General features: G+C 30.5%; 4 protein-coding genes and 1 long non-coding RNA gene across 13 annotated transcripts; 2 read left to right on the top strand and 3 right to left on the bottom strand.

Annotated features, from left to right (window-relative positions):
* The first annotated feature begins 3,667 nt into the window (after positions 1–3,667).
* On the top strand, positions 3,668–6,658 carry LOC145977067 (SH3 domain-containing protein Dlish-like). Of its 3 annotated transcripts, XM_083108730.1 has the most exons (6): positions 3,668–3,801; positions 3,906–4,101; positions 4,690–4,925; positions 5,167–5,529; positions 5,812–6,079; positions 6,264–6,658. In XM_083108730.1, exons 2-6 carry the CDS (start codon positions 4,053–4,055, stop codon positions 6,542–6,544), a joined length of 1,197 nt encoding a protein of 398 aa, XP_082964856.1. In that variant the 5' UTR covers positions 3,668–3,801; positions 3,906–4,052; the 3' UTR covers positions 6,545–6,658. The 3 variants fall into 3 exon arrangements, with proteins under 3 accessions (XP_082964856.1, XP_082964855.1, XP_082964857.1); XM_083108729.1 differs by having other exon boundaries at positions 3,686–4,101; XM_083108731.1 differs by having other exon boundaries at positions 3,687–3,960.
* Positions 6,659–6,807: 149 nt separating this feature from the next.
* On the bottom strand, positions 6,808–10,254 carry LOC145977066 (uncharacterized). Of its 5 annotated transcripts, none has more exons than XM_083108723.1 (6): positions 9,946–10,254; positions 9,440–9,667; positions 8,678–9,005; positions 7,687–8,290; positions 7,212–7,437; positions 6,808–7,123 (listed from the first exon to the last, which is right to left on the bottom strand). In XM_083108723.1, exons 2-6 carry the CDS (start codon positions 9,518–9,520, stop codon positions 6,935–6,937), a joined length of 1,428 nt encoding a protein of 475 aa, XP_082964849.1. In that variant the 5' UTR covers positions 9,521–9,667; positions 9,946–10,254; the 3' UTR covers positions 6,808–6,934. The 5 variants fall into 5 exon arrangements, with proteins under 5 accessions (XP_082964849.1, XP_082964850.1, XP_082964852.1 ...); XM_083108724.1 differs by having other exon boundaries at positions 9,440–9,656; XM_083108726.1 differs by having other exon boundaries at positions 9,440–9,622.
* Positions 10,255–10,268: 14 nt separating this feature from the next.
* LOC145977065 (uncharacterized) lies at positions 10,269–15,795 on the bottom strand. 3 transcript variants are annotated; one of them, XR_014440402.1, is made up of 9 exons: positions 15,678–15,795; positions 15,340–15,528; positions 14,182–14,244; positions 13,886–14,023; positions 13,329–13,490; positions 12,799–13,093; positions 12,557–12,720; positions 11,207–12,474; positions 10,269–10,459 (listed from the first exon to the last, which is right to left on the bottom strand). XR_014440402.1 is itself a non-coding variant. In XM_083108722.1 (7 exons), the coding sequence occupies exons 1-7, from the start codon at positions 15,385–15,387 to the stop codon at positions 11,260–11,262; spliced, it is 2,085 nt and encodes a 694-aa protein (XP_082964848.1). In that variant the 5' UTR covers positions 15,388–15,671; the 3' UTR covers positions 10,726–11,259. The 3 variants fall into 3 exon arrangements, 1 of the variants encoding a protein (XP_082964848.1); XR_014440401.1 differs by lacking the exon at positions 15,678–15,795 and having other exon boundaries at positions 15,340–15,671; XM_083108722.1 differs by lacking the exons at positions 10,269–10,459; positions 15,678–15,795 and having other exon boundaries at positions 10,726–12,474; positions 15,340–15,671.
* Positions 15,796–18,958: 3,163 nt separating this feature from the next.
* On the bottom strand, positions 18,959–20,320 carry LOC145976504 (uncharacterized). Its single transcript, XR_014440254.1, has 3 exons — positions 20,266–20,320; positions 19,788–20,144; positions 18,959–19,138 (listed from the first exon to the last, which is right to left on the bottom strand). It is a non-coding gene; the product is annotated as an uncharacterized LOC145976504 (long non-coding RNA).
* On the top strand, positions 19,879–23,444 carry LOC145976502 (lipase 3). The gene is made up of 8 exons (XM_083107637.1): positions 19,879–20,123; positions 20,986–21,193; positions 21,379–21,493; positions 21,862–22,105; positions 22,190–22,348; positions 22,455–22,542; positions 22,689–22,834; positions 23,024–23,444. The coding sequence occupies exons 1-8, from the start codon at positions 20,001–20,003 to the stop codon at positions 23,177–23,179; spliced, it is 1,239 nt and encodes a 412-aa protein (XP_082963763.1). The 5' UTR covers positions 19,879–20,000; the 3' UTR covers positions 23,180–23,444.
* Positions 23,445–24,764: the final 1,320 nt, after the last annotated feature.

Raw genomic sequence — 24,764 nt, 5'->3', positions numbered from 1 at the left:
TATATATTTCTCTCTCTCTCTCTCTGTTGATTCTTTTATCTAAAAAATTCATTTTGCAACACATGAAGGAAATCGCGCAGATTTTCGTCCAATCTTTGATACACAATGACGCACGTATCATCGACGATACTATTATCATTAAAATATTCATACTTGCAAACCGTGTGATATACATATACATATGTATTGTGCCATTTCAGTTTTGACGTATTATGAAAACAAGAAAGTCATAAAAGCGAGAACGCGCCATTCGATATGGACGATGCACGCACACGCGTACACGCACATGCCGAGAAGAGAAAAATAAGCTACTTGAATAGACGATAAGGCATATATATTAGAAAATAATCTCGCGAGCGTTTTTGTGCGATAACAAAGTAAACAGACAATGTGCGGATGTCATAGTGCGGCCATGTAGCAGAAAGAAGGGAACTTTGCTCCGCGACACATTGTCGTATCGCAACTGCAATTTCGCGAAAATTCTATTAGCGACAAATAGTGATTTATAATCGGCAATAGTCTGTAAAACATGTAATGAGATTCGAAATTTTCAAAATCTTATATTCTACTCAAGCGCAACTAGAAAAATAATCCCGCATGTTCTTATATATTCTATAATTCGCATAAAACTATCTAGATTTCACAAATATTTGAGAAATGTCGCAAGAACATCTTTACGAGCATCTGAAATTTATTTAAATGTCTTTTAGACATTCCTAAAAAACGTTCTCTTCAAGAGATTAACCTTCGGATAGTGGACGTGTAATAGCTGTTCGCATGGTGGATATTAGGTCACACATACATACACGTACAATTTTGATCTATAATAAATTTTTTTTATATATATCTGTTGTAGAATAAAAAATCATATAATAGATTTTAAGTATATATATATATATATATATATATATATATATATATATATATATATATATATACTTAACACATTACTATACATTTTACACACAAAATATATATATATATATGTATATATATATATATATATATATATATATATATATATATATATACATATATATATATATATTTTGTGTGTAAAATGTTTTCTTATACATATATTTTGTTCTTTAAAAAAATACCATTTATACATGATAATTAGAAAAAATTTTTTAATAAAATTTATTGATATTTTTGTATAATGTACATATGAAATATTTATTTTGATTATTACATAGGTTTTATAAAACATTTTGAAGATATGGGTGACCTGGTGTCCGGCAGCGAATAAGTATCTTCGGCATCTTAAATTTTTTAAAAGTGTCATTTAGCTATCTTTCAGGTGTTATAAAATTTTCTAAGCGCCTTTTATATAGATAACTTTTTAGATATTCTTTAAATGTCTTAAATTTTTGAGACATTGTTTAAACATTCTCTCTAGGATTTTAAAATTTTTGAGATTGTTTAGCCATCTTTTAAGACGTCGTAGACGATTTTTGTATCGTTAGGTGAAATGTTGTTGTATCTGAAATTGTTAGCGGGAATTTATTTAATGATAAAACAAAGTTGCGTGTAGTGAAAATTCTTTAGTAAAACGCGCCGTGCGAGAATGCGTTGTGCGAGTTCGAAAGTGAGAAAATAATAAAACTCTTTTGTATGCAATTGTTTATTTTTTCAAATTACGCTCTTATTTATTTTATTGCGCGAAAAAATTATAATCGAACATTAGAATAGGAGAGTCTCTCGTGACTGCGTTAGGATTTATTCTTAAGAACTTCAGCATGTCATTGAACTACATGACAAAGTGCAATACGAAAGTACAAAGTCTGACCTCTTGTTCTCTCGAATTTTGTAAATTTTCCTTCGCACGAGGGAGAGAAGAAGAAACGAAGAGAAATCGATCGATCGCTTCTCTTTGAAGTGTTCTACGCCTTCATAATCATGGATTGCGAAGGCACGAATTAATATATATATATATATATATATATATATATATATATATATATATATGTCACATTTTTCTTTTTCGTGGCATATATACGAGATCTTATCCATCGAGATCGTATCTACACCACAGCGATAAATTTTCCCAGCGATAATATAATAAAACTCGATTTATAAAAGCGGTCCGCTCGTTCTCAAAGTTTCATCTTCGTCGTGGATGTATAATTGCGCTCTATTATTCAAAAAGTAGAGACGATTTTGTACCGAATCGATTTTCTACCTATTGGACACATATACACATGCGACATAACACACGTACATACATACATATACACATATACGTTTAATTCTTCGTTAAACTCTCGTGAATTCTGTACGCCTGAAGCATACAAATATATATAGAAGGATTTCTACGGTCTCATATATTAACCAAAGTTAACGTTAATGGTACCTAAATAGATCTGCAATCTACGAATACTAAATATTCGGCACAATTTTACGATATAATTGTATATACATATACGAGTATTTTCCTGAAAGAAAATAAGTGAAACCAAGTAATACCCGCAATTGTTAAGCGTAAGTCAGGAGAGCTCTGTTATATAGGCAAGAACGAATATACTACCGTCGTTTATATTAATTGAATACAATAAAACCAAATTTCAAGCAAGGTTTGTATACATCTCATTTCGTGTAAATGATCTTTTAAAAATTTACGCATGTTTAACTCTACTACAAATTTACGCCCGAATTTCTCTCAAGTTCTATTTGATTAGATGAAGAATTTCTTTCTTAAAATATAATATTTAGATATATTTAACTGGAAAAGAAAGACTGAATAAATATATTCGTTATTTATATATATATATTATTTGTAAAAATATGTGTGTTTTAGAGAGAGATGTTTTAAATTTCAGTTTTAAACAATAATTTTATTATTCAGAAGATATCTAAATCGAAAGTTTGAGATTTTATCTCACTTCTTAATATATGTATAATTATATATTATAAAAAAAATTATGTATGATTATTATATATTTAAAAAAAACTGCGAAAATTATTTTTCTAATTAATTTTCAATTATTCTTATTACTTTCTCTATACATACAGACAGAGATTATATATGAGAAAAAAAAATATATATATATATGGGGAGATATTTTTTATATATAATTATATATATTTATATTTCACTTTCATATAAACTTTCTTTTCAGAGATAGTAAAATATCGCACGTTTACACATACAGGGATTTAAGCCTGATTTTTATCTTAAAATTCGAATTTTATACATACCCAGGTAGCAAGATGACGTCTAAAGATGTCTTAATGACGTACTATGATTTCATAATAATGTCATTTGACGTCATTCTGTTACCTAGGTAAGAATACAATTTTTATATGTTTTTGAATAAGAAGGCATTTTAGTAAAATACTAATATCTTATTTAATATTTTATTTTAAAAAAATATATAATATCTTAATCGCTCATTATTTTTAAAATTAGGGATACGCCCTTCTGTTATGACATCCTCGATATATATTATATTTTTCAGTTATATAAATTAACTTTGACTCATTTTTGCTTGTATCTTTTTTTCTTATATATAGATATATTCCATTCCTTTCGTGGAATGCAATATTAAATTTATTTGAGTCATGAAAATTTAACGGAATCTAAATTGCTCCGAACTCCGGACCGTCTGTTACTTCGCGATATCTCACGTATATCCCGTAGCGCTCTCTACCTGCCGTGTGCAGGATTAATTTGTGATCATGTCTATAGTCTGTAGGGTCCTGTCCAGTCCTATCTAGCCCTGCCCGAGGATTCAAGAGAGAGAGAAAGAGAGAGAGAGACGAGAGAGCGTCGATGAACGCATCCGCTCGTCATAACAAGAGGTGTGTTTTCGCACGATCAGGCTTCATTTCTCAACCCGAACGATTTTTCTCATACAGTATTTTATCTATAATTCCATCTCCCGTGCAATATCCTGTGTAATAAGACGGTGAAAACGGATTGCTTTGCGCGCGTCGCGACGTCTGGATCACGATAGACAGGTAATTGAACCTGAGCTGAACCTGTTGAACGTGTCGCGCTGGAAATGTACGATATTTCAGAGGGAGTGAACTCCGAGAACAAATAACACAGAATGGCCTTTCTATGTCCCGTACGCATACGTCGCGGAAAAAAGAAAAAACGTAAGTAAAGAATACAGGAAGAGAGAAAAGGAATATCGTATATTAGCGGCAGTTTGATCGCGCAAGGGCCAGTTGTCATATTCGGCTCTCTCGATCACCTGTTGCTCGAGACCGGTTATGCAGCTTCTAGCTCAAATTCTTCAAGAAGATACCCAAGCTGAGTTCAAGCACACACAACTTGTGATTTTCTTCTAAAATACAAAATATTAAAACATTAAAGAACATAAGAATATTAATTTTAAATTAATTACTATCACATATTAATGTGATAATAACATGATAATTATTTTCAAAAAATGTATTTTATAAAAATGATGATTATCATTTTTAAAATACATTTTTTGAACAAATGATGATTATCATTTTTAAAATACATTTTTTGAAAATTTTTTAAATTAATTTTTATCATTTTAAAAGACTTATTTTAGAAATCATTTTTTTAGTTTTTATTTCGGAAATATATTTTTATTGCAAAATATTTAAAATTTGTTTATCTTATCGAAAAAGAAGAGAATATTTTTTAAATTAAATCTCTTAAGTCCGTCTATGTGCAAAATTTATTTATTGTAATCTTTAATTGTGAAATAGCTGGAGCACATAACTTTAACTTGGAGAAAGACTGTGTTGGAACAGGAGGCACAGGACTTGGTTTGAGTAATAGAGTATCATTGCCTCCTGGAAGAATAACTGGAAGTGCGAGTATCGAGACTCTCGTAAGAGTCGGTATTGAAAAGGAGAATGGACTTTCTCCAGACAGCAAAATGGTCATTGTGCATGATTTTACTCCTTGCGTCGACGACGAACTTCAAGTCAAAAGGGGACAGGTCAGTGATTAATTCACAAAATTTTTCTCTGAAAATTCTCTTTTACATTACTTTTAGATTACATTACAAATCATATATTATATGGCATATCATTTTTATCTTATAATTTTTATAATATGTATAAAAGTGTTGCTTTTACCTAATTTTACTCTTCCTAAAATCTCTAAAAAATATATAATAGAAAATGATATTCATTAAGAAGAGATTGTACCCAATGTATATCAGTTCTTTTGCGTTTCAGGTAGTGAATGTGCTTTACAGGGAAAACGATTGGGTGTATGTAATAGCGGCCGATACGCGCATGGAAGGTTTCGTGCCACATTCGTATTGTGCACCGTACACGTCGCAGCTGGCGGAATTGACACTAGCCAATAATGTGAAAAAAAAGCTGCCACGATCCACCGAGAACGATTGTGATCTTCTTAGCACGGGCCGTTTGCAAGAGACGCAACAGACTGATACCGGGTCAGCATCAGATTGCGAAAGTTACACGCGGAATAATATTACTACCGCGGATCTCAACGTCAATCGTTCCAACATCACGCAATCTCAGAATTCCATACAGACTATATCATCTCAGCCAGATGTACATCCCTTCTTCAAGGTACTATTTGACTGACTATATATGACTGTCCCTCACTTAATTTAATATTCTGCCGGCTATTAAATTTTTAATCTCTAATAAAATTTATAAAAAATGTTTTCTCCAATATTAAAACTATGTTTAATTTATAAAATTTTGATAGTTTAATGAAATGGTAATTATAAATTAAATATTTTTTGTAATAATCATTAAATTATAAATTAGATATTTTTTGTGATAATCATTAAATCTTATTTGACGAGAACGCAAAAATTTCTTACTGTAATCTCATGCATCTGATAGGATCCATCAGCTGGAAGGTATATTGTCCTTTATACATTTGTGGCGCGGGATGAGAATGACGTCAGTGTTGAAAGAGGCGAGTTCGTGACAGTGTTAAATCGCGATGATCCGGATTGGTTTTGGGTGCTGCGACATTGTGATGGTAACGAGGGTTTTGTGCCATCCGGTTTCGTCTATCCGGGTCATGTTCTCCATTCTTATACGACTGCCACCACAACTGCCACTACTGCCACTACGAATACAGCGTCCACGGAGGCTCATAGTCCAGGTTGGCTCTCCACTTAATTGTCAAATTGTTCATAAATCTTGGTAAAACTATATTCTAAAAAGGTATATGTGTATTAACAACAGCCTTCGATGAAGTTTTCAAATTTCCGAGAATTCTATTTGTTATCAATTTATCTTCCATATAATTATTGAATTTTTTGATTAATATTACTTACATTTTACAGGCAAAGGTATGATAAGCAATATAACGGGAGGTGGAGAATCGCTACAACAAAAAGGAGCGCGAGATTTTCGGGATGAAACAACTGGCACAGAATTAGTGGTGCTTTATGATTATAAGGCGCAGGCACCAGATGATTTATCGGTGAAACGGGCCGATTGGATATATGCGGATCTGGGAAATCAAACAGTAGATGGCTGGCTTTGGGCTTATGCGCCGAAGACTCGCAAATACGGTTTCATTCCCAAGGCGTATGCACGACCTCCTGCCATGACTAGCTTATGATTCGAACAATTAAAGATGAAAAGCCTGCTTTTATACTTAAGTTGACAATAATGTTTTTTTTATCTTCCTGTTTCTATATTGTACATCAAAGTAAAGATCGAGTAATAACTACAATTAATATTTTATTTAAATATTCACTTTCCATCCAGAAAACCCAAGTAAGTAAAATAAAAAACAAATGTAATATTGATAGACCTAAAAAATGAATATTTTTAAAAGATGAATAAGAATTCGCGCGGATACGGGATATAATCTACTCAATCTTTTCATTTGATTAGCTCATTTTTCTTATAATTTTATGCTATTACCATAGGTATACACATTCTTAGAAATAATACTTACAAATTAAGGGACAAATGTATACTTCACGCGTTAATATGTAACATGGGTTTAGTGTACAATAACATTTACATTAAGACTAGTACAGCCAAAAGTAATATGGCTGATCAGTCCCTCATGGAGGACTATACAATCGCCAGCCAGAAAGACATCGCGCGGACATTGAGCGGCTCGCAAGGATGTTACGGGTCCTGTATAAGTGAGTGATCGGAATCCACGGTTCTCGATATTATCCACAGCCTAGGGAATAGTAAAATATCATTACCCACTTTTTTAAGCATTCGTGCATCTTTGTCTTATGCACGCAAATTGATTCGGCTGAATATACCTGGATACTACACCGAAGTCTGTCAACCGTATCGCCGACGTCCAATCCTGCAACCCAAGCAATTATCATATCCTTTTCACACTGGCCCTCTCCACCGGCGTGCACCTCCTCGCAACACTCATAATTGTGATTGTTATGCAAGCGCGCAGCCAGTACCGGTAAGGGTAATCGATTTCGATACTTGGGATTCATCTGATTACCACCGAACAGTTTCGCTGTAGAATCTCTTATTGTAATAGAAATTGCGATTAGATGAGAAGACTTGTTTATATAATTAGTATGAATCAATTGGATATTTCAACATATTATTTGCACACAAAATCCCTTTTTTCTCTAATCGATCAAATTAAACTCTATTTATATATCTCGATGTTTGTTTTACATGAAAATTATTTTTATAAGAAATATCGCCGAAATATTGCATCGTATTTTTGTGTGTGCAATATGCATATGATATATGGTGAAAGATACTAACGAGAGCTTGCCGGATACCAGTAAGAGAGCTAGACATCGACTAGAATTGCAGGAGAGAGCTCCATAACTGACGATGAGCGTACTCTCGGTGCCAGGATCGACGTTGAGGATCGGCACTTCGGGATGATCGAAAAGGAAATGATGGGTGAGCGCTAAAAAGGCCACATTCTTCGAGCAGTCAAGACGCGGACAACGTATGGGTCTGCGAGAACATTCGACGGAGGATACCAGAGAAGAACTTTTGACCTTAATCTCGGAGGCATATCGATCCATTGTGTCATTTCTCCTCATCGTTGTCAGGTTGCGATAGCCATATTGCTGTTGACACTGTCTTTCATAGCTCTTTGTTTGCTCTTCTTGCTGCGGATTGCCTCGATCATAATCAACGACTGCATACGAGGTCGTATCCGATTCATCATCTGTCGCCTCGAGCATTGTTGTATTCAAGTTACAGGCCCACCGATTGCGACGCAATTTCAATGCGAAATGAGACGGTGGTTGCAAGTGCATCGATCTATCGTACATTCTCGAGGATACACGATCATTGTGATTTCTATTTTGTGAGAAACTTGTATACAATCTTCGAGACTGAGAGTTTTCTACGTCTACGAAAATTGAAAATGAAATATTTTTTTTTAGATATTTAAAAAAAAATGTATTAGCTTGTAATGATAATTAATCGGTGCATATTTGATGGTCGATTTCTATCGATTAATTATTGTTACCATTATGCTTGGTTTATTTATTTAAAGACTTTTAAAAATGTTCTAAGATTTTTAAAAAATTACCCTAGTTTTTAACATTGATTTCTCTTGAAGAAACAAATATTAGACTGCAAAAAGTACCAATTTTGACTATATTCGCAAAGGTATGATTTTGAAAAGTTCAAAAATATGAAAAGGAAATATATAAATTTTCTGAAAATTCCAAAACTATTTTTAGCCACCCACTAAATACAATGATGGCTAAAGATGATTGAATCTTTTAATGACCTGATCGAACGGAAAATTTTCGTACGCAATGTTGACATAACAAATAGCTTTCACTCGGATTTTGCTCGGAGTCGGCGAAACTTCCGCTGAAATTTATATCGTTGATGATAATGTGACAAATTGCGCATTCACCAATCTGCGCATCATTCTGTTCGTTTTTTCCTCCTTTCTTTTTGCTTTGTGCATCTGCGTCGTTTTCCTCGTCTTCATTAATTTCCCGTTCCACATCTTCCACCTCGTTTTCTGTAATTTCAGAGAGTTCTTTTCTTTTCTGCATCCCGTTGTCGTTATCCGAATATTTCCATCCGGGATAAGAATAATTCAATTCCTACAACACAAATATATTTTACCCAAATAAAATAAATTCAACATTAATGTAATACTTATTGGAATAATCGAGTGAATAAAGTCATCATTATAAATGTGTCGCATTAATTATATACAAATTTATCATAATAATTATTTAATGTTTAGTTATTATATGTGTGATTATAATAATTATAAACTCTCGCCAGAAATAAAAATTAGTCTATCCTTCTTATGTATTTCTTACAATGATTAATCCTTTCGAATTGCATTATTATATTGTAATTTCAAATTTATATAAATATATGTATAAGATTATTTTTTAAATAATTATTTTAATCATAATTGAAAAATCGTTTTCTAATCTTTAATCTAAACTTTGGCAAATTGTAAAAACCGTTTATACGTGTCTTAGGTGTCTGCACTCTCGTGCGTACAGAGAGAGATTTCACATGCCTTGCGATGATTATTTATCACATGACTGTCGGCTTTGTCTTTATAATCAACTCTTTCGTTATCCGTTTGTTCGCGAAACATCGTCGATAATGCTTATCGCCTCGCTCGTTTTCTGATAACTTTTCGTTGATGACGTGCTTTTCTTGCCAAAAATTAATTGATCTTCCAAGCCACGAGTATGGTCTACTCTCAAATATAAATTCGAAGTTTTCGATTTCTGAAACTCATCTTATGACAATCGTACAAAATCTATATTTTTATAAATGTTAATTTTTTTGATAAAGTTATTGTATTAAAATCAAGATCTAACTGAAATTTACTTAAAAAAATCTAATTTTATATTATTTATATTTGCTTTTTATTTTTAGCTATTATTTATTCATACAAATATTTTCGCTAAAAAAATAATTCCAAATTAGTCAAGCAATTTATTATGATTATTGAATATGCTAGACATAATATATATATATTTATATAATAAGCAATAACTTGCATGATGAGCTTACCCAAAGAGATAGAAATAGAGAGAGAGAGAGAAAGAGAAAGAGGAAAGAGCTATTTTTTAATCAATTATCTTTACGGAATTAAAAGGAGAGATATAACTGAGATAAATTTTTAAATTTTCAAGATGACTCTTGTGATGAGAAATATATTGAATAGTTGATTGAAATCCAATTGAATGTTCTCGGTTCGCTGTAATTTAGTCCAAGAGAATTTATAGTTGTCAGAGCCAGAAAATGCTCAATATACGCACGGTATTTAGATCAGAAATATATATGAGGCCATTTTGACATTTCAACGAACAAAGAAGAAACAAGTACATACATACATATAACGATATCGGTATAGCATCCCTGCAAGAAAATTCAAGACATCCAATTCATTATGTTATTTCTTTACAGATTTTACACAACCTCAACTATGTCTCTTTACATTAATTGTAAGACAAGACGATAGGCGGTTATCGACCTTTAGCTTTCATGCATTTGTGTAATGGATGTGTTCCGCCGCGATATCTATCTGTTGGGTGAAATATACTTATGATAGATATCCATTATTCGCGATATCCAACTGTATAATTACTAAATATAAATTAGAAATAAGTTAATTGTAAATTAATAATTATCAAAAAAGCTTTTTTTACACCTTGTGTTTGTACAAAAAATCGCGCATCTAATTAATAAATATATAAAGTTATCGCTAATTTTATATAAAATATAAATTTTATATAATTTATTGTTGTAGTAATTGTAAGCCGTGTAATAATAAAATAAACTGCACACAAGTATTAATTTGTTAAGAAATGTGTTTTATTAAAAAAAGCACATGTTAAAAAATTGGAAAACAATACGAATCATACATTGATCTGGTCGATTTTTAATAGCATGTATGTCTAATTGCAAATAATCATGTAGATTTATTTTATTAATTTGTATTGTCAGACTTCTCTTTAATAATTACTTTCAAACATCTTTAATCGCTTTTGTATCGATTAAGTTTATTATTGATATAAGTAATATCAATATCTAGCTAATTCGTGATGATTGATATAATACATATATTATAAATTAACTTAACAGCGCACTTAAAAATCGACTGTTGCACGATCGATAGCGAAATCGATAAAGCTGAAAAAACGACTTTCATAAACGAAAACGTAAGAATACGTCATTAAAATTGCAACATTATCGCTTTTGCAGTTTTATTGTATGTACATAAAACGCATAAATTCTAAAATTCACAAATAATTAACAATTCTCTACTTACATGTTAGACGCAGAAATTGCTTATCACAAATAATCTATCTTATTGTATTGTACTTATTTCTTAATATCGTCCGTCTTCTTCGTCTCTGGATAATTGTTTACCAATTTGGGTCTGACGTTCGCCAATCTTTCCGCGCTGATCGCTTGCATATTGCCTAGATGAGAATTATCAAGTAATGTCTTTAGATTTTGTTTATCATCCAAATCGATCATGCTGCAACTTTTGCCTTTGATCGCCGACAACGCGGATGTTGGTCCGAAAAGCGATAGTAACGGTAACTCTTTAGTTTTTTTAGCAAAATGTTTAGGGATAGATTCTTCGACGAACTGTCCTATATTCTCGCTATTCGAGGATTTAGCAGACAATATTAATGGATTCTTCAGTTTCATCGGACTGGAATTGGCACTGCACGATGTATTCTTTTGTAAAGTATTAGAACTAAATTGTGTTTGGAACCGTGTGATATCGTTTTGTGAGCTCATAAGATGTTGGCTAATGCCAGGAAACGTTAGAGAACGATTCTCTGAATCGAAAGGATGATGTCCTTCTGATAAATTAGGCTCTGCAGGCAGGAACTTGATATTAAAAGAATCTGTCGTAGTAGATAAATTCGTAGATTGTACATGACTTGTATTGACTAAACTATCGTTTATATTACTACATTTATTTTTTTCTTGTTCTTCACTCGTAACATCAAAGTGGTTAGAATAATCGTTAATATTCCAGCTGCTCTGTGCTTTCTTGTTCTTAATGTCGAGTTGACAGATTCTATTTGGCACATATTTCAACATATCTGCGCTTCCCGCTTTCTCGGCAATATTCCTATTCTCGAAATTCGATGTACTTCTATTTACTGGACTACTATTCAGCGATTTTGTAGTATTGCTTGTTGAAGCGAATGTCGATGCACCTTGTAATGTTAGCATCGAATTAATCATCGAGTACGATCTTTGCAAATGCGGAGGGCTGCTATCGAAAAGTTCATTTTTCTCAAAAGTCTCCGGATCTTTGGTCGATCTTTGAAGTTGGCTCTGCCATATTTCGGTGGGTAAGAAATTATTCGCCCTGCTGACATCAACGGCGCTCCGTAGATCGGAAGAACTTTGCGCATCTCGTTTCCGGATAAGCAAAGGATTTCCGATTGATAAGTGATTTAATTTTTCTATACTAGCTTGCAATTCTAACTCCCATTGCGTGAACTTGCTTTCGCTGCCGTCCACAGACCTCTTATCAATATGTTCCGTCTTCTCCTTTGTCGAACAAAATTCCTGTGAATTTCAGATATAGATAAAATAGACATCGATAATTTCAACATCCTATACGAGACACACAATTGTGTATTTTACTAACTTTGATATTATGTGGTTTTTCATTGTTTTCAATTTGGTTGTACCTAATTGGAGATATTTTACGACTGTTGAAATTGTTAAATTCGTTCTCATATTTTTGACATATATCTGAACCTATTAATTCAGCACCGACACCAGGTTCTCGCGGTCCATTAGCTACGATATCTGAAACATAATATACTTAAAAAAATAAAAAAACAAAAAACTAATTCATATATATTTCCCAAATATATTTCATAGTACCATCTTTTCGTTGTTGATGTATCTGATTACTAATGCTCTCCAATGTTCGAAGACTTGTAGCATAATTACGTTTAACTTCTTTAACGGTTTGCTGCAGATACTCTACTCTTTCCTTTTGCGTTGCTAACATCTGATCGCATTGAGCTTTCACCTCAAAATACGGTCGTGCTTTTATTATTGAACGTCGATGTTTTTCTTCTAATTGCAATAATTTCTTCTCAGCATCGTGAAACAGCATCGCTCTTCTATGATGTTCTCGGCCACACTCAGCTTTCTGATTTTCAGCATCCATGACCTATATAAAAGATATGTAACTACATCATGTAAGTGAAACTTATCTTTTTGTTATTATAAGCCTGTCTTCATCATAAAGATCAATCATTGCTAAATTAATTTCAATGGAATAAACATGAATAGATAAAACATTAGAATATTTTCAATGATTTCAAATGCCTCACAACATTTTCAAAGATAACTGAATGTATAACGCGATTACATATGCATATTATACATTCTATTCTAATGTTTACCTTCATAGTAGCATGATTGAGCATATCCTGCCATGCCTGGTCGAAATTCCACTCATGCTGATGAGATATGAATCGTGCTTCGGCCAAAGCAACCGTTTCTTTTGCAGCTGCATGAATTTCGCTGGCTCTTTGAAACAGCTGCGCTTGTTGCTGACATTGCACCTGCAAATTGCGTGCAAAAAATGTTTTATTGGTTCTTTACATAATAATTCAGCTAGTTGCAATTTAAATTAAATACAATTGGTTAATTAATCTATAATATAAACATAAAAAATGATTATATTCAAAATAAAATGTTAGCTATTTATAAAATTATACATATTAACATTATACATATCTGAAATAAATGAATAAATAAATAAATAAATAAATAAATAAATATATATTCTTTTAGCTATGTATATATACATAATCTATCTCATATATGTATATATACAAGTATAATATACATGCATACATTATTGAAATAGTAAATCAGTATTATACAATTTTTAGTATATCATTTTCTAAGCTGTTTTTTATAAAATAAGAAAATTAGATTTTGTTTATATTTCTACCTGAGCTTGACGAGCCATCTCCAGTGCTTCGTAGTAACATCTTGCTTTTTCAATACAACTAGTACCAAGTTTATCAGTAATTTCTTTCAGTCTCCTTGTTGTATCAGAAAGAAGCTGTCTAAAAGCAGTGTGAGCTTCCTAAAAATAAATTAAAGATCAAATTAATATTACTAGTATATTTTATTTAAATATTGTTTTTCCTGTATATCATAAATATATGTATATATATGTGTACATATATGTATGTATTTATGTATGTATGAATATTATTATAGATGAAATATTATTTCTCTTACATCCAATTCAGTTTCCAATTTATTTATATCATCTGTTGCATTGTTCAAGTTTTCCAACTCGATCTAAAAGACACAAATCTATTTTGTAACTTGAAATGTTAAAGAGATCATATCTATAAATATTTAGTTTAGAATAACTCTCTTAGATTTTGATAAAAATACACTCAATTGATTTCTCTTCATGCAAAAATAAAGATTTAAAAAATAAAAATCATTATTCAAAGCTATAAAAAAGTTATTAAGTGTTAAAAATGTTTTCAAAAATTAGAAAACTTGTAATGGTGGTACTGTCATTGTAAGCATGCATTGTAATAAAAAAGTATGTGAAATTTGAATGAAAATAAGCTTTTACACAATTGATTTTTTTATTTATTAAATCCATGTGAAACAAATTTTATAACGTTATTTATATAAGTGTGTATATTAAATAACATATTTTAACATTTATAAAATATTCTTATGCTTGTATAATATATATATAAAACATATAACGTAAAATACACTATTACTGTAAAATTTCTATCTATTATTATCTATTATTATAAAATTTCAAAATTGTATTATTCTGTTGTGCAGCTCACGCTTATGCTCATTGCATGACAGATGTTCTAATCTTCGGAAGTGTCATCATTAGCGCTTAATAATGTTTTTTACATAGCATCGAACGATTTTTATTTTTCAAATCTTTACGCAAAAAGAAGTCGATTGAATACATTTTTATCAAAATCTAAGAGGGTCACTTTAATCTAAATATTTACTGGTTGAGAAAAACCTCAGAAATCTCATATTAAAAGGCTTTTTTTCTCTGGATAAGATATGGCAAAGAAAAGAGAAACTGTATACATTCATCGCACATTCATGCAATTGCTCTCAATTAAATATCGTTTACTATGCAAAATAATTTTTTTCAACAGTACATTGTCACTATAACGATTTAAACGATTGAATCACTCATAATCGGACGCATCTTACATCCGCGCAAAGGAAGGAAAGTGAAAGCAAAATGGGACGATGTACCAGGCGGTGTTAGACACTGGTATTGGGCGCTCGCAAAACATAACCTAACCTGATTGTTTTACGGGCGTAACCCGCCTGTAAACAGCCGAGATCAATCGCGATCCGGATAAGAGATAGGAATAATAACTCGATAATAATTACCTGTATACGCGGATCCAACGCGTCTACACCGTTTCCCGCAATGTCCATGTTTCGGTCACTTTTACAGGCGGTTTATTGCGCGGATCGAGAGTAATGTCAACTCGGGATCATCACGAGTGCGTTGTATTCTACGGTTTGAATTGGCACTGACTGAGGAACATGGCTCAATCACACTCTCACTGTCATAAACTGATGAATAAGTCTTTATTCAAATATTTGATCACCAGACAAAGATTGTGAATCCAAACTAATCCAAACAAAGTGCGCAATACGTACTTAGCTCGTCCGTTCCCGTCCACGGGCGGCAACGGACTCCGAGAACAAGACTGTGAACCTACCTCGCATCGAAGATTTTTTAACAATAAATGCAGTTTCGAGTGCACTTGGATTGCGACGCCACTGAGCTCTACAGTATATTGGAGCAAGCCTTCCTTTACTGTCTTATAGAAAATCAGATTTGCAAAGTTAGAAAGAGACCAGTATATACCTCAAAATGGATTTTTCTCTCTCTTTACTTTACTATCCGAACTAAAAACATTTTTCATCAAATTTAATAATAAAAGCGATACGCAATTTCTCCACAAAAAATGTTTAGGTTTTATTTATGAATTTAATAAAATTAGAAATAATTGTAAATTATTTAATTTTATTTCAATTTGTAAAGTACATACAGAAAGCATCATTAATGCCCCAACGACAGGATATTAATGTCCAAGGATAAATCGTTTGAAAGGTTTTTTAGTTGCCCAAAGCGTATTTCTCCTCGAGAAAACAAAATTGAATTAATTAATACATTATTCTATAATTTATTATATCATTATATTATATTAATTAATTATGTGTAAATGAATCAAATTAAATAATGTAATAAATATTAAATTTAAAATATTATTGTTAATTATATCGTTTAACAATATATTTCAGAATTTAAATATTTGTAGCTCAATAATTGCCGACATTGATGAAGTTCTTCACTGAAAATGAATCCTGAAATATTAGGAAATTATTAGGCAAATATAATCAAGTTGGAGGTAGCACAACTAGCAAAATTACCTAGCTAAATTATCGACCGTTGAAAATCTACCTTTAATGGTAGTTTGCTGCGTTGTCGACGATCGGTAACTGTTCGGTATCTGTTAGTGTTAACTTCTATCCGATCATATTCGCCTAATACTTTCCTAATATTCCGCCTAATATTTCAGAATACAACTTCAGAATTTGTAGCTCGCAAATCATTGACGTCGAAAAGTTGAATCGCGGTAATCCGCAAACTGTAAATATTGAAATTCTGAAATATTAACAAAGTACGAATATAATTAAATAAGAGGCACTAATTAAAACTCAAAGAATTACAAACATCTTTAAAATTTTAAGTCTAAAGCTTTGTATCACAAAAGTATAAGTTCGCAAACGTATTAAACTCTTGAAGGAATTGAAGAACTCTTGAAAAAAATTTGTAATATCTTTATAAAAAACGTGCTACATTTAATATAGAAAAATTTCTTTTCTAGGAACTTTTCTAGTCGTTATTCCGAGAGATATCTGATAGAATAATATATTTTTTCAAAATCTCCATTTAATGACATTTCAGTTCCTAAAAAAGAAATTTTTCTATGTTATATACAGCACGTTTTTATAAAGATATTACGAATTCTTTTCAAGAGTTCTTCAATTCTTTGAAGAGTTTAATACGTTTATGAATTTATATTTTTGTGGTACAAAGCTTTAGACTTAAAATTTTAAGAATGCTTTTAATTTTTGGATTTTTAATTAATGCAACTTCTTATCTAATTATATTCGTCGGATACTTTGTTAATATTTCAAAATTTCAATATTTACAGTTCGCGGGTTACCGCGATTCAACTCCCGCGACGTCGATGATTTTCAAGCTGCAAATATATTCTGAAATATTAGGAAAGTATTAGGCGAATATAATCGAATAGGAGCTAACACTAACAGATACCGAACAGTTACCGATCATCGACAACGCAGCAAACTACCGCTAAAGGTAGATTTTCAACGGTCGATAATGTAGCTAGGTAATTTTGCTGGTTGTGCTACCTCCAACTTGATTATATTCGCCTAATAATTTTCTAATAATTTCAGGATACGTTTCCAGTGAAGAACTTGAGATCAATGTCGGCAATTAATGAACGTAGAAACCACGTGGATGAGAATCTTTTTTGAAAGAAACAATCTTATTCCTTTTTCAAGAGGTTTACAGAAATTTTATCTTCCTTTTTTTCTAAATAAAAAATTAATCCTTGGCGAAAGTAACTATTTTAATTTATTTAAGAAATTATTTGAAATAAAATAATAATTCTCTTTTGTTGTCTAAAACTATCTAATATAATCATCAATTTTATTCCAATCATTTGCTTGCGCTATCAAACCAAATTAAAAATCATTAAAAATTCATGCAACAGGACATTTGTCAATTATTAATTTTAAACTTTTTTAGTCAAGTTTACTTTAATTATTAAATTTTCAAATATTAATTTCTTTTAATTTTTCTTTTAATCGTAAAATTCAAATGTGATTTATTTTTTATTATTGAATTTTTCTATTATGGAACTTGGCTGAACGAAGATGTGATCTCATCCATTTCCATTCGTAATATCAATGCTTCCGATGGCTCGTGAGCTTCGGTACCAAATCTGTCTTCATAGATTGCCGTTCTGTTGCTTAGTATTAATATTGATATCTTTGACATAATTATATTTTCTGTTTTTCTTTTTTTTATATTTTATTTCTTAATTGAAAGAACCAAGTGTCTTTGTTTTATCTCTTATAAAAAAATAATAAAAAGAATAAAAAAGATAAATAGAAATACTCTGTGGAACTTTTCGATAATTTATATTAAAATTAAATTTTTATTTTTCTAGAAAGCATATAATTACGTTCATAAAAGTAAGTTTTTGTAATCTTTTAAAAAAGTCAAAAATAATTAAAAGAGTAATATTTTGTATAGCATACTTGGACTGCAATAAAAATAACTAAGAATTAAAAGCTTTAGAATTAATGTATGGTGCCGATACATATATACATTCCTTTAATAAGAAAATAATAAACAAATTGCTCTAAGCATTTTAAACAATAATAACATAAAGAAAGGCTATAAGAACTAGCGCAGATATAATGCACACAAAAAAAATACAAAGATAAATTAATGAATAATAAGAAATTTATTAAATAAATGATTGTGATGACCATATCATGACGATACATGCAATTTTGAAAAGTTTTTATTTGTTGTGATAATTTTATTTTACTTGTTAATAATCTATTTACATCCGTTGCGATTTATTATTTGTTCATTATATTATTTATTGCGCTGAAGCCAAAAAAGGGCCGAAACGCGATTCCAATATCTTTTAATAACTTTATTTAATAAATTTGTTATTACTTGTTAATTTATTATCTTTGTAATTTCTTGTGTACATAATATCTGCGCTGGCTCTCACAGCCTTTCTTTATGTTATTATTTTTTTATATTTAATGATATAAGTGTAAGTATACACACATATCTAAATGTTAATTTCAAAATTAGTCCATCTTTTGATGCATATTATATATTTTGTAATTAAAATAAAAGTATTTTATATTAGATATTCACACATGATAAAGTTAATGAGAAACTTTAAATGATAAAGGAAACCTCTTTTCCCAATTTTTTCACAAGGTCGGAGATGAAGAATTGACGAAATCGACCTTGTAAAGCGTGACAAGAACCTAGTTGTGACAGTCGCTTTCACAATGTACTGCAGATAACATCCACTCACTGACTGCAAAGCGTTACCTTCGAAACGATGCAAGAATTAAAATTACGTTCTAGTTTATAATTATGAATCGTTAATGAAATGAAGAATAATAAAATATTTTTCTTTCTTTTTCGCATTGAATAACATAAAACATAAAATAATATAATTGTTTCAATTCCTATTAAAATGTTACTTCTATTTATTATTCATATTTCATTTTTTAATATTTAATATCATTATTATGATATTTACTATCATAATAACCTTATAATTGGACCCGAATTTTTTAAAGTTTAATTTTTTAAAAGCATGAGACAAACAATTTCCCACCTTTATTAGCTTTGCCTTCTAACAAATCAAAATATGCTAAAAGTAAATATCACAAAGAAACTTACTTGATTAAATTAAATATGCTTTATAAATCTTTCCAGATTTGTTTTTCAAATATAGAAATAAAAATTCAATTTTTACATTAAATTTAAGATAAAAAATGATTATTAAAAGTTTAACTTAAATTTTCTAATCTGCTTAACTTTAGCAGAATTTGTGGAGTTTCTTCAAAAAGAAAAAAAGACAACCTCTTTTATTAACAATGAGTATACTTTGACAAAAATTTCAGCAGAGTATCAAAATCATTTTTCATCATTCGTGATTGGCAAAGCTGAACAAATAAATTTATTTATTTACTATATAACTTCGCGATCCATTCTATATAACTTCACTTTCCATTCTCCGAGTGATGGCCGGGTTTCTCAAGGGTCGAGAATGCACGAGGATGCACACATGGAGATGTCACGTTATCGCGAGTCTCCTACGTGCATCGCAGAGACGTGATAAACGCTACGTATAAAACGCTGATGAGCAAGATTTTCGGCGCTCTGTTATGTGTGCGCCTTCACGATGCCGTTGTCGATGATATATCAACGCTGGATTTTCATCACAATAATTTTTCTGAACTCTTGCCTATCGTTGGCAAATGCGTTCACCAAACCCGACGACAATCCCGACATCACGCTCACGACGGTAAGTTACTCTCATCATAAGCTTTTCATTATAAGTAGATATAAGTATGTAAATAGATATAATCATTATGATATAATGGATCGCCCCAGATGTAAGACATGCTACAACAGTGAATGGAATCTTGAATGTCAGTTAAACTTACGTAATATGCGCATGAACTTAGTCTTTTATCTTAATACTTGACATGCTTGTTTATATTTGACATTCAAATGTGTGTATTTTTCAAGAAAATAGACAAATGCTTATAAAATGGCCAAAAATATATTTAAAGCACACGCTAATGATTTTTAAAAAGTTTAAATTTCTTCCATAATTATATTTTTACACATTTTTTCTAGAATTCTATTTTAATTTTAACCAAGGGGAAAGTTACTTTATAAAAGTAATAACTCATTATCCATTTTAAAAAGTAATATAAAGAATTAATGTAATTTAAAAATTGTCTATTAATTTTTACAAAAATTTAATGCACCTTGTGTATGTTGTTTCCGTGGAAATTAAGCTGCTTAAATTCATAAAATAACGAAAGTAACTGAATTCACATTGCTCGCTATAGAAAATTGTAACAAATTTATTTTTTTCGCTAGAAGCAAAATTTGTAATACTATTATCGTTACAATTATAGGAAAAAAAACTGAAATAGAAATGATTATTTCTCAATCTTGATTTTAGTTATATTATCTAAAATATGAAATAAAAGCGGATTAATTTATATTAACTTATATTCTTAATATTATCTTCATTAATATTTATATATTTTTTAATAAATATTTTAATATATTTCTTCCTTATACTTCATTAAAATGTAGTAAAATTAGAATATACTCGATAAATGCCATTATGTATCTTATGTGTCGGATAGCCCGAACTGGTGACGAAATATGGATATTCTTTGGAGATTCACAAAATCCTTACAGAGGATGGTTATGCTCTGCAACTGCATCGAATACCACATGGCCGGGATGATGAACAGGAAGCAAGATCCAAGATAAGAACGCCGATACTTTTAGTGCACGGATTAGCAGGTAGTTCCGCCGATTGGGTTCTTATGGGACCCGAAAAGTCCTTAGGTATGTTTATGCAAATTTTTCTCGGGTTAAAAACGTTGTTTATCATATAATATCTATGATATATATCCATATATGTTTAGCGTAATTATACAAATACTTATCAATATAACTATACAATTATATTAATATAAAGATAATATTAATATTTGTTTGAATGAGGGAAGATTACGATCTATTATTTTTAGCATATATATTAGCCGACGCGGGTTACGATGTATGGCTTGGAAATAATAGAGGAAATATTTATTCGAGAAATCATATCTCGTTGTCGCCGACAGATCGAGCTTTCTGGAATTTTAGGTAGAAATCCTAAAAAAACAGCCATAATTTTATGAGAGAGAAGAATTGTTCATCACATATCTTTTCTTTCTTAACTTAATACATTTTAACATTTATATTTAGTCTTCTCAAAAAAGTGCAAAATTTAAAATAAAAAGTTAAGTCCTTTTAAATTAAATTTTTAAAATTTTTAAATTTAAAATAAATATTAAAATATACACATATGCATTATATACGCGCATATACATGTACAATATATATATTAATATTTACTTTAAATTTAAAACTAAAAAAATTTAATTTAAAAGAATTTAAAACTTTTAAATTTAAAACCTAAAATAGAAAGTAAATAAGAAGTTAAATATTTAAAAAACATGTATGTATTTTAGTTATCATGAACTTGGCATTTACGATCTTCCTGCGATGATCGATTACGTTTTAGAGGTGACGGGATACGAGAAAATTTTTTATGTCGGTCATTCGGAAGGTACCACGCAGTTCTGGGTAACAACATCGGAAAAACCCGAGTATAATTCGAAGATCACTTTAATGATAGCCTTGGCACCCGCAGCTTTCAGTGGCAACCTTCGTGGACCGATTACGAAACTCGCTAAATTATCTTATCTTGGCATGGTGAGATACAAATCAACTTAAACATTAATAAATAAAAATTTACAATTGATCCGAGATTTTCGATCAATTCTGTTTTTTTTACAGTGGATCGGTGAAACTTTCGGTTATCCAGAATTCCGTTCGCGGTCCACCTGGGGAAAATTCGTGTCGAATCTATTCTGTCAGAGCATGGCGTCCACACAATTCATCTGCAGTAATATTTTATTTTTGGTCGCGGGATTTAGCCGCGAGGAATTAAATACAGTGAGAGCACGATATTTATATTGCGTCGATTTCCAGTTTCTATCCAACATCTCTTTTTTCTTTTTCATTCATATTATTGATTAATCTTTTCTATTCGTTTGGATAGGAAAATCTGACAGTTATCATAGGTCATGTGCCTGCTGGCGCTTCCTGGAAACAATTGGTACATTATGGTCAAGGATACATTAATGCAGGTAATATCATTAAAATTGTTATACAGAGAAAGGAAAAAAACTTTTGAATATTCGATATATTATATATGTATACAAGCGACATATATATCAAACTTCGAGCAAGTTTTTCTCTCTTTCTAAAAAAAGAACTTTAAAATATATTTTAGGACGCTTTAGACAATATGATTATGGTGATACCAACAAAAATCTTCGAATATACAACTCAACGACACCGCCGGATTATCAATTGGAAAAAATCACAGCGCCAATCGTTCTCTTCAGCAGCGATAATGATTGGCTGACAACTACAAAGGTATATCTTATGATTAAAAAAATATTCTTTTTGCAAAAATTAAATTTAATTTGTAGAAATAAACTTTGCAATTATTTATTTTTTTCTCCTAAATGTATACTAATTTAATATTATCATATATGATTAAAGTTCATTAGAACCAAAACTATTGATCACTTATTAATCTTTCTAATTCTTTTTTAATTCAAGGATGTGGAACTCTTATCTAGCAAACTCAATAGCATCGTGCTTCATTACAAGATTTCCATGAATATCACCTTCAATCATTACGATTTTATCTGGGGAAAGTCCTCTCTGCAAATAGTGTCGCAACCTATTCTACAATTGTTAGACCAATATCAATAGTGATATTCTTCTTAAACTAAAAAGAAAATCTTTTCTTAATAATAAAAAGTTACATAGAGACAATAAAAATAAATATGTAATGAATCGATCTAATTTATTGTTATTAATGTTATTATATAGTATACGTTGCGTTCGCATATATAATCTGTACTTGTCTATAACTTTACTTCTCCGGACTTCAGAGCACTGTTGTGAAACATGCTAATATATATATATATATAAATATATATATATATATATATATATATATATATATATATATATATGTACTAATACAAAGTAACTTTGTTTATAGAGTATAGTACTTTTCTTGTATTATATAATACCGTCGCATTCTATGTACATTTATATACAGACTCCATCATAATCAACCTTGCGACCACTGCATGTAAGAAACTACATTTGCGATAATTTCTCGCGATCGCATAAAGCCGCCACGATATAATTATAAACTTATAACTTCTAATCGCACTTGAGCAGCGTCCAGAAAGATATCTTATCCGCTTCAAAATTGTTTTGTTGAAATATATATATAGTATGCCTATCCTGGAAGAAATAGACAATAGTTCCGCCTTTCGCGACTGTTGCTTTAAGTAATTGTTTTACTTCGCTTAATATGATTTTTTACTATTATTAAATTTATATATTATCCTATGCTAACTTATGCTGTACTTGTTTATTATATATAGTTAAAATTATTCATGCGGAAATATGGATGAGCCAGCTCGCATATTTCAAGATCAAGTGCAACTCGAAAAAAAAATTTTGGATAATTTGAAAATATTTTAATAAATATAAATAAAATTCTCCTTCCCCTGTAATTAAAAATAAAACTGTTTAAAAATTAAAAGTATAGCTTATCTCTTTGTTATTTTATACAGTCTTACGTCTACAAGAGTTTAAATCGGAAATAAAAACAAAATAGTGAATCAGTCGCACTTGGAAATTGCTCACAAATTGCTGGCCGTGCATAATATATAATAATATACATATCGAGTTATATATTGCATGATATGTATTAGTTTATGTTAGAATAGATCAAATGGGAAATTGTCGATCTATGATCACGTGATCTGTATGAAAATTTGTATGAATTGTCTTCGATCGCGGTGAAACTTTATTTATTACACAACTGGAAATAAATAGAATTTTTATCGCGTTGTCAGTCCGTTGCTACGACTGTATGTTTGTATGCCAGTGAAAAGTTGCGCATAAACCATAATCGATACTTGAGCTCATGTATTGGCCGCTTGAGATTCACCCAAAATGATATCTGTCCTCGCGATAAAAGTAACAGCTTGATCCTAATTAAATTTTTACAAAATTCAACGACATATAAATCTCACACAATAACATTATAATATAATTATAAAATGTATTAATAACCAAATAACTCGTGAATTATTATTCTCATCCAGTTTAAGTATTAAAAAATTATATGTCACTCTGTGAGATATAAGGATATCTTAAGATGTATTACAACAATCATAATTTTAACGAGATAATATTATGATAGAGAAAAACTTGCAAACGACAAAATTATATATTAGATTAATATAGATTCGATAGAATTAATTCTAATATA

Source organism: Camponotus vicinus, unplaced genomic scaffold (genome assembly GCF_025532165.1).
Source record: "Camponotus vicinus isolate PSW18456_S1 unplaced genomic scaffold, iyCamVici1.0 SCAF_9, whole genome shotgun sequence".
NCBI classification, from domain to species: Eukaryota; Metazoa; Arthropoda; class Insecta; order Hymenoptera; family Formicidae; genus Camponotus; species Camponotus vicinus.
Note: the sequence above shows the minus strand (reverse complement) of the source record. Positions and strands in the feature narration are given on the sequence as shown.

What these genes read in the sequence shown, in the direction of transcription:
- LOC145977067 (XM_083108730.1), top strand. Translation starts at nt 4,053, where the DNA reads ATGGCCTTTCTATGTCCCGTACGCATACGTCGCGGAAAAAAGAAAAAA. An exon ending in TCGCGGAAAAAAGAAAAAAC is followed by an intron (nt 4,102 to 4,689) that starts GTAAGTAAAGAA and finishes ATTGTGAAATAG; the next exon opens with CTGGAGCACATAACTTTAAC. An exon ending in TTCAAGTCAAAAGGGGACAG is followed by an intron (nt 4,926 to 5,166) that starts GTCAGTGATTAA and finishes TTTGCGTTTCAG; the next exon opens with GTAGTGAATGTGCTTTACAG.
- LOC145977065 (XM_083108722.1), bottom strand. Translation starts at nt 15,387, where the DNA reads ATGGACATTGCGGGAAACGGTGTAGACGCGTTGGATCCGCGTATACAG. An exon ending in CGTTGGATCCGCGTATACAG is followed by an intron (nt 14,245 to 15,339) that starts GTAATTATTATC and finishes TGTGTCTTTTAG; the next exon opens with ATCGAGTTGGAAAACTTGAA. An exon ending in AATTGGAAACTGAATTGGAT is followed by an intron (nt 14,024 to 14,181) that starts GTAAGAGAAATA and finishes ATTTATTTTTAG; the next exon opens with GAAGCTCACACTGCTTTTAG.
- LOC145977066 (XM_083108723.1), bottom strand. Translation starts at nt 9,520, where the DNA reads ATGTTTCGCGAACAAACGGATAACGAAAGAGTTGATTATAAAGACAAA. An exon ending in AAAATTTTCCGTTCGATCAG is followed by an intron (nt 8,291 to 8,677) that starts GTCATTAAAAGA and finishes CAATTTTCGTAG; the next exon opens with ACGTAGAAAACTCTCAGTCT. An exon ending in CTGGTATCCGGCAAGCTCTC is followed by an intron (nt 7,438 to 7,686) that starts GTTAGTATCTTT and finishes TATTACAATAAG; the next exon opens with AGATTCTACAGCGAAACTGT.
- LOC145976502 (XM_083107637.1), top strand. Translation starts at nt 20,001, where the DNA reads ATGCCGTTGTCGATGATATATCAACGCTGGATTTTCATCACAATAATT. An exon ending in CCGACATCACGCTCACGACG is followed by an intron (nt 20,124 to 20,985) that starts GTAAGTTACTCT and finishes TGTGTCGGATAG; the next exon opens with CCCGAACTGGTGACGAAATA. An exon ending in CGAGCTTTCTGGAATTTTAG is followed by an intron (nt 21,494 to 21,861) that starts GTAGAAATCCTA and finishes TATGTATTTTAG; the next exon opens with TTATCATGAACTTGGCATTT.